This window comes from Strigops habroptila, chromosome 10 (genome assembly GCF_004027225.2).
Source record: "Strigops habroptila isolate Jane chromosome 10, bStrHab1.2.pri, whole genome shotgun sequence".
In the NCBI taxonomy this organism is placed as follows: domain Eukaryota; kingdom Metazoa; phylum Chordata; class Aves; order Psittaciformes; family Psittacidae; genus Strigops; species Strigops habroptila.
In genome coordinates this window covers 471,263-483,355 of record NC_046359.1, presented here as the reverse complement: position 1 = coordinate 483,355, position 12,093 = coordinate 471,263, and the positions used below count along the sequence as shown (strand labels likewise).

Sequence of the window (12,093 nt, the reverse complement as noted above, 5' to 3'; positions counted from 1 at the left end):
TCATATCAGTTTAAAGCTCTTTGAAGTCAAATGAGAGACTCTTCATACAATTCTGATTTTTCTGTAAGGTCACCTCAGAAGGGACAGTGTGTGCCTGACCTCTGGTTAGGTAGAATCACATTCAGAGGAAAGGAGAGTCTTGTTCTTCACAGCATGTATCCATTGACATTTATATGAAATGTCTGAGGAAGGTAGAAGTTCCTACAGTTAAGGTAAATGGCTGTTAGAGTACAACCGATATGATTATTTTTTTTGTTTTTTAGTTGGCTTCAGTGTGTTTTTAAGCAAACGGGTTCCCATTATTTTCTTCAACATACTCAGATAATGGTCGCAGATAATAGTTTGAATTAACTGAATTAACAAGATTAAGGTGAGTTTGGTAAAGCTTGAAATGAATTAAATAATCAATACTAGTACAGCTAACTAAAAGGTGCTGCTATATGTCATCTCTCAATGGCTGAGATTCTGGAATAGTTCTCAGGGGGTAATGGGTTCAAACTTAAACAGGGAGATTTCGATTAGATATAAGGAAGAAATTTACTGTGAGAGTGCTGAGGCACTGGAACAGGTTGCCCATGGAAGTTGTGGATGCTCCACCCCTTGCAGTGTTCAGGGCCAGGTTGGATGGGTCCGTGAGCAACCTGGTCTGGTGTGAGGCAGAGGTGTTGGAATTAGATGATCTTAAGGTCCTTTCTAACCCTAACCATTCTATGATCCTGTGAATATGAGAATATTGAATAAATATGAGCCAGATTTAGTGCAAGCTCTAAAATAGTAATTACATAAATCAGGATGCCAGTTTTTATACCACTCCTAGTTTTATGTGCACAGATTCTGTCCTTTGAAACCTGCAACTACCAGGAACACAGATGTGAGTTTATAGAAACCTGAGAGTAAAGCCTGAAGTTGGTGTTCGGTCGCAGTGAGCTCGCGGTCTATCCTTGATGCGTCTGTAACTGGATCCTCTCAGTCAGTCCTCTCAGTTCCTGGCTTGTGGGGGAATCCGTGTGAGCACAAGTGTTTACCCAACATAGCTATGGAGAACAGATCCTGCCCTGTAGCTTCTCCTCAAGGAAGCTTAGTACAGTTTGTTTGATCGTTTGATAGTAAATTCACAGTGTGCTATGTGTACTTGCACAGCAGTATTTGGTTTTGTATTGATTAGCACTTTTAAATTACATTTTAAAAATTACATTGTGATGATTAGTGCAGCTGCCTAAATTTAAAAAACGTGTGTCATTCTAAATGTTTCAGAGTATTTTCAAAACTGTAATTCTCTGGCTGGTTTTGGAGAGTGACAATATATTCAATAAAGCACTGAAACCCAGAGGGCAGGTAGAACATCTGGGGTGGAATTAAATGAACAAATTAATGTCTTAAAATGTGAAGAGTTAACAACAACAATTACAATATAGAAAGCAGTAAATTAAAATAAATACACCTAATGTGTTTTTAAAGGGCTGCCTTCTTGGAATTCCATGTGTGAAAGGATGTCTTACAACTCCTGCCAAACTGCACAAAAGCACAGGCATCCTTGCGTTCCCCAGGAATTCAAGACTGCCAAGTGCCAGTGGTTGACATAGGAATTTACAGTCATTCCTAGAGGTGTTCAAATAGGCAGGTAGAAGGCCAGCTACAAAACCACAGTCATATGGGACCCCTAGCCAGGGGCTGTTGGAAATGCAAAGAGAATCTCTCTGGTCAAGAATGGGAAGCCCTTTTTACAAAACTGGGAAATTTAAGAAGTATTTCTTCTGCCTTCTCTCTTTAGTAAGTACAGTTCAAAGATGGTAAGTGTGGTGTCAAGTAGTATGAAAAAGCTTTCAATTGATTGTGTAAATGCCAAAAATATATACCCCAGGGACTGCATTTCTTTTGTCATGTTGGTATATAGCATTCTCAGTTGAGGAATGAATATGTAATCTTGCAAAGAATGATGAACAAATGCTTACCAACCTTCATGCCTATTAAAGCCTTCAGTTCAGAGATGCACACTGAATGCTGGTTGAGTGGCCTTGTTCAGGCTTAGCTCACCTATGACTTTACCTAGGTAGAAGAAGTTGTAAATCCACGTTTTATTAGGGTTCTCAGTCTTTTGCTTGTTTTGGGGTTTTTTTTTTCCCACTGGGATGTCAACACCAAACAGCTCTTTGGGGAATATCATTAGCGTGACAGAGGAAAATGTGGGGTAGGACAACAAGCCAGAGGTGTGCTGCCTTTCTTCCCAAAAGGCCAAGGCAATTTTCTTCTCAGTGGCAGGTGGGGAAGAGCTCAGAGGTGGCCTCTTTGTTGTAAGGCTGCTTGACTGCTGGGCTTATCCCAGCCATAAAGTAGACTTGCCTAATAAGGGTCTTGGCAGAGGTCTGTGCATGAGTGTAAGGATTTCATAGGGGCCACTGCAGGTCGTCTGTGCTAACGCTTGCCCTATAGAATACAAATTCTTCAGGGGCCAATTACTGTGGGTTTGTGCTGGCTTTGTGCTGGCAGAGCTGGGCAGAAAAGATTTAAAACAGGGCTGGATCTGACCCTTAGTCCTCACACTAGAGTCAATATTTATTCTGTATGGTGCACTCAGGATTTAGCCTGGAAGACATAAGCTTCCAATTTGTTCACTTGCAAGAGTTGTAATATGAGCTACAAATTGAGAAGTAGTAAAAGTTGTATTTTGCCAAATTTTATTTTAAAGCTGTTGAGTGTAACCATTTTAATGGTCTGAAAAAAAGAAGGAAAAAAGAAAAAAAAGAAGGAATAATCTTGGAGCAGTCAACCAGATATACATCCGCTGCATGCAGCTCACAAAGGCACCTTAGGAAAAGGAGCAACAGGGTAATGCTCCTTTCTAGAAAGTTTTAAAAGTCTTGATTTAGTAGGTGCATTTGACATAAATATAGCTTCTGGTTTCCTAGTAATCTCATGTTCAAAGTTTTCACAGAAGTAAAATATCCTGGTTTAAAGCGGGCAGATAGTGCAGTTAGTGTGGCTGGGGAAGCTGGCTCCTGGACCACATTCCTACTAGGAAACCTGGCTTTGGCCCCCAGCCAGGCAGGACTTTGCACCTCCTGTCAAATGATGTGCTCAACGCAACTCCCATCCGGCTTCTGATCCGTGTAGGTGGGCTCTTCTTAGTCATTACAGTGGAGCTGAACCTTGCCAAAGGTATTAAAGAAAACATGCCTTTTTATCATCCTTAGTTCCTTAGTTTGAAATATGTAGTACTTGAAAGATAGGGCATTTCTCTGTGTTGAATAGTATATGTTTCATGGAAAGCAATATACAAAACTATATGTACAGTGTTTTCTAAAGGAGAAACATTAATTGGTGAAAGGTGGAAGTCTGTTGTTGACTTAAGCTAGGCTGTGGATACAGATAGATGATACGGGGGCTTGACTGGAAACAGACAGAATGCACACTAGCTTTGCAGTGCCTTAGATTTCTCCAGGTAGGCCAATCTCCCATTGGTGAGGGAAGTGGGGTGAGAAGAGAGAGAGAAACCAAGAGAATAATATTAAAGCCATCTTTGACAGGATGGATGGCAGCTCAAACCAAACCAGAAATTATTATGTTGGTTCTGGAAAGGGATTTATTTTCCCCAGGAGAGTGACTCTGACCAAACCTAAGCCATCAATAATCCCTGTAATTAGTCTATATGTGTTTTTCGTAGTGTAGGTTGAAAATTATATAGAATGTTCCAAAAATATCAGGACCACAGAATGGCTTGAACTCTGTAATGGACGTCTCTGTCCAGAACAGAAAATTGTTGGAAGTATATTAGCATCATCTTTCACTCACAAAAAACAGAGTGCTGTCACATTTCCATGACTGGCAGATTTCTTCCCTAAAGGTGCTCTCAGTAGATGGTGTATGGAACAGAAAGGATACTCCCATCTTCTAGAAGTTTCTTCTTCGCCATTTGCAAAAAGTTGTCTATTAAGGAGAAAAGTATTTTCCTTTGAAGATGGCTAATAACTTTATGCTCTGTCAGTGAGGAACATTCCCTCTCATCCTTGCTTCTGCTTCTCAAGCCACACATTTTCCTTTACATCCGTGCTTGTATATTGGCATCATTACTGACCTTGATGATGATGTTCATGCTCCCTGTTCTCTGTGCCAGTCTTTTTGGTGATACTGAGATTAGCCTGCAGTCTGGTGATGGTCAGAGAGGTGGCAAATCGTGGCAGTCATGAAAGTCTTTTAACCATCTATTTGGTATGTAAATCTACTCTTCGAGAAGGCAGCCATACATTCTTGAGCAGCATCCCACTGGTGTTAACTGATTTGGAGATCTACTTGCGTTTTAGTACATTTTCTTGTACCTAAGTGGTGACACCCTGTCCAAGATTTTGTTCTGGTCCCTGAAACATTTAATGAGAGGCCTGCAGTATAAAAGCATTAGTTGGAGAGAGGCATTGAAAGGGGATTTGCCAATGGGATTCAGGGATAATCCAGGCTTAACAAAGGCGTAGGAATGAAGAGAGACATCAGCAGCTCTCTTTTTACTGATTCAGGAAGGTGAGACTGCATTAGTTTAGATTTGCAGTTATTCATCTGTGCACTAGAAACCTAAGTACTTTGAAAAGACTTATGCTCATATTCTTCAAAATGTGGTTGCTCAGAACTCATAAGACACAACATAAATTTTTTCCAGTGGATGGATAAGTGAAATTTTCAGGTCTCTACTGTAAAGAGAAAACTTCAACATCTGTACTTAAAATCAAGAATTTCTTCTGACTCCTGGTTTTTTTTTTTTCCTACAGGAAAACTGAAGATAGTCATGCCTATTAGATACCTAGAAGATGCAGGTAATTGTTTTATTCTAAAAAAACCCCAAACCCGACACCAAAACATATATTCCCATTACGTGTATGTTTTCCTGCACTTTGCTTATGTTTCTTCAAGCCAAATTCAGTTTTTCTATTGTAGGAATGAAAAATATTCCAATGTCTCTATCATTACTCTCTTTTATCCTTTTCCTTGCTATTTTAAAATCATGACAGTCTTTATAATTCTCACAGTTTCATCCAGAAAATTTCATGTGTTTGGATAATATGCAAGCAGGAAACCTACATGGTTCTTCAAATTCAAACACTGTACTTTTGTATGAAAATCATACCTCTGAGCTTTTCTTATTTATAATAGAGCTGTGGAAACCTGTTGCATTTAAACATAGAAAGTGCATGTGTAACCGGGTGGAAATGTTTTAACATAGAAACTTTAAATGCTAAAGTCACATAAACACAGTCATAGCTCATTTCTCTAATACATGTTTTACCTGTAGCAAGACCTTCTCACTAAAATTTAATTTGTGATTGGAAGATGAAGGTGTGGAAAGGTACCAACAGTGCTGTTTTGGGAAAGCTTATTTGATATCTCTTTTGACTATTTAAAAGTAGTTTAAAAGGGTGATCAACACCTTTTTGTAAATACAGTTAGATGATCTAAGGTAAGAAGTGCCTCACTTTAGCCATCTTATAAGTTAGGTATATACTCCAAGGTAGTTGTCTAGGATTTCTGCCTAGCTGACAGTGAGAAACAGGCATCTCCATCATGAAGGGCCATGTGCATAAACATCCCCTGTGTTTGAAGCACCCATCACAATATGAAAAGATTCCTCTGGAAGTACTGATCACTCTCCTCTGGCTTTAGAGGAGGGCCAGGCGACTAAAGTACATGTCTGAACTGTAGGTGAGTAATACTGAATAAGGTAATTCCCACCCACGGTGTTAGGACTCTATTCTCAGCAGTGATTTGCTGAAAGAGCTGTCAAAGTAGGTGGTGGACTTTCTGAGAATCGAGCCCTTAAACTGTCCCCAGAAAGCCTTCCAAAGCTACTGTTTAATTTGGAAAGTGTAGAACTCTGTTTTCTATTCCTAGGGCTTTTATTGAGTAGTGATTATGCTTGTGTGCAATCTCTGGAGCCAAACTTTACTGTGTTTGCTCACAAAAGGGAGTTTTGTGAAATGTAGTTACCTTTGCTTAAGTCCCTCAATACTTTTCATGTAAGGCTCAATAAAAGAGCAACTGACTGCATCAATGTTATTTAGCATGGCTGTATTAATTGGTGTGTGGGGTTTCTTTGTTTTTGATTTTTCCATACAGATAGCTGTGTCAACATGGAGGAGATGAAGAGAACTTTGCTCTAGTAGATCACAAATATTTCTAGGTCATTCTGCATCTCAATATTTAATAACAATGGAAAATGTCCAAATGCTATAGCAAGTCTTTGCAAATGTATAATAAACTGTTTAGGAAAGTTCCTGCCATGAACAGAACTGTATAATACATTAGTGTACAGACACAAATCTAATGCCTATAGACTACTGCGTGGAAAGTTCCAAAGAGAAAGAAAAGTCTGTGAATTTGCAACAGCCCTGGAAAAATGGCAGAAACAAAACTTTAAAAAGCACAGCTTTGGACACACTCCATGTGTCTGCACAGCTTTCAAGTGAACTAGCACTTAAGACCTTGTGTAACAAAATGGACTCTGGGGACACAGCTATAGGGCAAAAAGCTACCTCAAGGTCTGGAGAAACTGCTAAAGTACCAAGTAGATGGAGGCAAGAACATTCAGCTGTTATTAAAATGAGCACTTTTGGCAATCAAGAAGTACAGAGGCAACCACAAATAGATCACGAGCAAATAGGAAACACAGCATCAGCACAACTTTTTGGTTCTGGGAAACTGGTATCATCAAATGAAGCTGCACAGCAAGTCACAGAGAAGCAATATCCACAGCATCGTCCAAGTCCTTACTCATGTCAACATTCACTTTCTTTCCCACAGCATTCATTGCCACAAGGCTTCTTGCACAATATAAAGCCACATCAGAGCTTGGAAGGCCCTCCGTGGCAGTATCCTAGCCACTTGCAATCAGTTGCCTCAGAGGACTTGTTTCCTTTTCATATGCATAGCCATAGCGGAGGTTTCTCCAGGAAGAAGATCTCAAGTTTGAACCCTGCATACAGCCAATATTCACAGAAATCTTTAGAACAAACAGAAGATGCTCACAAAAAGGAACACAAACCCAAAAAGCCTGGCAAGTACATTTGTCCTTACTGTAATCGGGCTTGTGCCAAACCTAGTGTACTTAAAAAGCATATTAGATCTCATACTGGGGAGCGACCCTACCCTTGTGTTCCTTGCGGTTTCTCCTTCAAGACAAAGAGCAACCTTTACAAGCACAGGAAGTCACATGCCCACGCAATCAAGGCAGGATTAGTACCTTTCACAGAGTCCGCAGTCTCTAAATTGGACCTAGATGCCAGTTACATTGATGTGGAGGCTGAAATACATTCAGATGGTGAGCAGAGCACGGATACTGATGAGGAGACCCCTCTCCTAATGGAAGGATCCGACAAACTGAGCCCTGTCCCACAGCTCCCCCTGGACATTGCTAGCAGGAGCAGTTTTCACTCCTCCATGGAAGAGTCCTTGGTGGGGCCAATGAAAGTGCCCATTTTGATTATCCCTAAAAGTGGAATTCAGTTACCCAGTGAGAGTTCACCATATATTGGCTCTGATATGTTGCAAAACCCGTCCTTAAGTACCAAGTCTGATGACTCTCATACAGTTAAACAGCGACTTGCACTAAGACTGTCAGAGAAAAAAGGGCAAGATTCCGAGCAGTCATTAAACCTCCTGAGCCCACACAGTAAAGGAAGCACTGACTCTGGTTATTTTTCCCGCTCAGAAAGTGCTGAGCAGCAAATTAGCCCACCAAATACTAATGCAAAGTCTTATGAAGAGATCATCTTTGGGAAGTTCTATAGGATTAATCAAAGGACAGCACTAACAGTAGCCACAACAAATCAGGAACATAGTTTAATGGGCAGAAAGGGCAAAGCAGAGCCATTACCTCTTTTAAATAACAGATTAGATATCAAGATGCTTGAGGAACATATTTCTCAGCTGACTCCAAATAAAGAAGAACTCATTGACTCCAGTAATTTGAGCACTATTAAATCTACACAAATTTATCCAGGCAGCAATACAGAATCTAGACAATCCCAGACCACCACATCATCCATCAAAAACGAATGCAGTTTGTACCAGGTCAGTCAGCAGGGTGACATGCCTGTCCTTCTAGAGCCCCCAGTAGATTCCTCTCCTCTTATTAGAAGTAACTCCATGCCAACCTCTTCTGCAAACAACCTAAGTATTCCTCCATCTCTGAGAGGAAGCCATTCATTTGATGAGAAGATGGCTGGCTCAGATGATGTATTTTACCCTGGGACAGTGGGAATATCCCACCAAAGGATGTTGAGAAGGCAAGCTGCCTTTGAACTGCCTTCTGTGCAGGAGGGGCACTCAGATTCAGACTATCATGGAAGACCAGGGAAAAATATCGTTATTGCTTCCAGTAGACAGACAACAGGTGACAAAGGACCATCCTTAAAAGACAAGACCTTTTATGACTATGATGCCAGTGGAAAGCACTACAGAAAGTGGGAAGAATTTGAAGCTCAGAAGCAGAACTACAGGGACTCGCCATCCTTAGGTGGGATCAACAAGGTGGGAGAGTACTTTGTTGATCCAATCGGACAATGCCAGGCAGTGCCATCCATGCTTGGAACAACTTTTGAAAACAGAAAGCGCAGGAAAGAAGAGAGTGTTGGAGATGAGGAAGACAGCCCCATGCTTTGCAGCAGTGCTACTGGCACCACTGGGGGAATTCAGCCTTTGGACTTGGATCCCAAATCCCAAATTCAGGAAGTGCCAAGGAGCGGATTTGCCCTTCAAAGCCTGGACAACGCTGCCCATTGCCATGCAGAGCGTTTTGAAATCTGCAGGCCTTACTTGCAGTCTGGAAGCCCGGCCGCTTCTCTGGAAGACTCATCCTTAACTGCAGAACAAGAAAAGACTGCAGAATCACTGGCCAGAAAGCCCCCTGGAAATGTCATCTCTGTCATTCAGCACACAAATTCATTGAGCAGGCCAAACTCATTTGAAAGGTCTGAATCTACAGAACATATTGCATGCCAGCAGGAAAAGATCTATTCACCACCTGAAACATGCGAAAGCGAGATTTGTGAGTCCCCAATGAGCCCAGACCGAGCCCCACAAACAGAAACTGCTGACACCAGTAAGCCATCTCCATCCCAGCAGCCTCAGCCGTATCATATGCAGCCCAGATTGGTTCGCCAGCACAACATCCAGGTACCTGAAATTCGTGTCACAGAGGAGCCAGATAAGCCTGAGAAAGATAAAGAAGTGCAGAGTAAAGAGCAGGAGAGACCCACCGAAGAGTTCCAGTGGCCTCAGAGAAGTGAAACCCTTTCTCAACTTCCAGCTGAAAAGCTACCACCCAAAAAGAAGCGTTTACGACTGGCTGACATGGAGCACTCTTCTGGAGAATCCAGCTTTGAGTCCACAGGTACAAGCCTCTCTCGCAGCCCTAGCCAAGAAAGTAATTTGTCCCACAGTTCGAGTTTTTCAATGTCATTTGAAAGAGAAGAGAACATGAAGTTCATCACACCTCCCAAACAAGATGAGTTTGGGAAACAGTCTGAGTTTTTAACAGTTCCAGCAGGTGCTTACTCACTTTCCGTCCCTGGGCATCACCATCAGAGGGAAATGAGACGCTGCTCATCTGAACAGATGCCCTGTCCTCATGCTGCTGAAATCCCAGAGATCCGAAGTAAATCCTTTGATTATGGGAACCTGTCTCACGCTTCTTCAGCTGGGACTCCCACTACGGCACTGTCTCCATCCCGAGAAAGGAAGAAATGCTTCTTGGTTCGCCAGGCTTCCTTCAGTGGTTTTCCAGAGATTTCCCAGACTGATCAGAGCACAGAACAAAGTATAAAGCAAGAGCAGATGGAACATGCACAGGCTGGTCTTCGCTCCTCCCAGCTCACCTGGCATCACTCTCCTTCCTCTGTACTTCAGCCCATTCAGGTAGATGACTCTGGAAAACAGGCTATTGGCTCCTGTGCTCAACTTAGTAATAGCTCATCCCACCTTGCCCAGCAACAGGCTCTTCTTGCAGACAGCTCAGAAATGTTAAGGACTTCCTTGATCCAACAAGCACCTTATATTCCTAGCAAACATTCATCAGAGCAACAGCAGCTATTTGCACATCAGGAAAAAGTCCCATTTGCCCCTATTCATAGCACCTTGTTTCAGTTCTCCTATCCAGCTGTCTGCATGGTTCATTTACCACCATCTCAGCAGCCTGTCTTGTGGCAGTCATGCACAGAACCTCTACACTTCCAGCATCCTTTTGTACAACAGCTGCAGAAATCTTATGTCAAACAGCCTTTCCAGACAGATGTTCCTCCAAGCTATCACCTGGAACATGCGCCAGAGTATATTAGCAAGAAACCAGCTGATTATGTGCATGCTAAAGAGCAAGCATACCAGCATTACTCAGGAGCATCTGGGCAGTATTCAAAAAATACTCTTGCTAAGTACCAGTCAGACCATAGCATTAAACCAACAGATACCTCCTCTGAGCAGCATCTCCAGACAGATTTTGACTCCCCAAGTGATGGATCTGTACAGTCTTTGCCAGGAACAGTTGTTCCTGTCAGAATTCAAACCCATGTGCCATCTTACGGTAGTGTCATGTACACAAGCATTTCTCAGATCCTTGGACAGAGTAACAGTCCTGCAATTGTAATTTGTAAAGTTGATGAGACTGTTTCTCAAAGAACATTGGCAACTAATGCAACCATGCAAGGAATTGGATTTAATATAGCTCAGATGTTGGGTCAGCATGGAGGGCTAGAAAAATATCCATTGTGGAAAGTGCCACAGACACTACCACTCGGACTGGAGCCACGAATTCCCCTGTGTTTGCCTTCCAGTTCAGACATGGCTTCTACCTTGGGAGGAGGCAAACGAATGCTTTCACCTGCCAGCAGCTTGGAGCTCTTCATGGAGACTAAGCAGCAGAAACGAGTCAAAGAAGAAAAAATGTATGGGCAGATAGTTGAGGAGCTAAGTGCAGTTGAGTTAACTAACTCAGATATAAAGAAAGATTTTCCAAGAGTGCAGAAGCCTCAGCTAGTACGGCAGAGCTGTGCTACCGAGCCAAAAGAAAGTCTGCCATCCATGTCATCCACATCACCGCTGTCGTCCTCATCATCTCAAGATTTCCCACCTGTCAGCATGCCAACAGCTGATGCTTTCCCACCGAGCAGGGAGAAACTTTCCAGTTTTGATTCCGCGTCACCAGGGCAGAAGTCCAGTGGCCCTTCGGAAGGAAGAGACTCACCAGAAGAACTGGATGTGGATGAAACAGCTTCAGATATGAGCATGAGTCCACAGAGGTCTTCATTGCCACCAGGAGAACTTCAGCCAGAAGACCAACTGAAACATCAAAAATTGCCTGTTGGGATGTTAGTCCAGGTGTCATCCAATGCCAGTGGGAAAGTCACAGGCTCAACCATTCTCCTGACAGACGTAGCAGATTTTCAGCAGATCCTTCAGTTCCCAAGTCTGCGCACTACTACTACTGTGAGCTGGTGTTTCTTAAACTATACGAAGCCCAATTACATACAGCAACCAACCCTCAAATCTTCAGTTTATGCTTCATGGTGTATAAGTTCATGTAACCCAAACCCATCTGGCCTAAGTACAAAGACCACTTTAGCACTTTTAAGGTCCAAGCAAAAAAACACCACGGAAATCTACACTCTGGCTGCTATGCATAGACCTGGAGCTGGTAAACTGACATCATCAAGTGCATGGAAGCAGTTTGCTCAGGTAAATAAGAGGGTTTAATAAAATTAAATTTGTATATCTTTATTTGAGAAAATATTAGTAAACTATGAAATGTAAGCTAGTGATTTTTATAAAAAAAAAAAAAGATTCCTCGTTGGGAAATCAGACATTGGCATCTTCCCATGACAACTTTTGAGCTTCAATTTACCTTTCTGCAAGCTCTGCTACTTCTGCTGTCTCTGTCTCCATTTTCAAAGTCGGATGTAAAAAGTGAGGCTTTTAAAGGCCTCCATGTGTGCCAGAGCCTGGTTAATTATCTCCTTTTATTTTGTCCTTTGTTTTTGCCATGTCCTGATTCAAACAGCATCAAACACAAACATTCATTTGCATTTGTAATTAAAGATTAAGTTAAAAATTGGTAGGAATCTT

The 12,093-nt window shown here is 42.0% G+C and overlaps 1 protein-coding gene across 16 annotated transcripts in view; it reads left to right on the top strand.

The window, feature by feature from the left end:
• The window catches only part of HIVEP2 (HIVEP zinc finger 2), a 142,244-nt gene that overhangs the window by 111,879 nt on the left and 18,272 nt on the right, over positions 1 to 12,093 (top strand). For 15 of the 16 annotated variants that reach the window (XM_030498927.1, XM_030498937.1, XM_030498938.1 and 12 more), the window contains 2 exons: positions 4,755 to 4,799; positions 6,097 to 11,706. In XM_030498927.1, coding sequence (XP_030354787.1) covers positions 6,304 to 11,706 — 5,403 coding nt within the window. In that variant the 5' untranslated portion in view covers positions 4,755 to 4,799; positions 6,097 to 6,303. Of the gene's footprint in view, positions 1 to 4,754; positions 4,800 to 4,994; positions 5,683 to 6,096; positions 11,707 to 12,093 lie in introns of all 16 variants that reach the window. The other variant, XM_030498943.1, reaches the window with a different exon arrangement.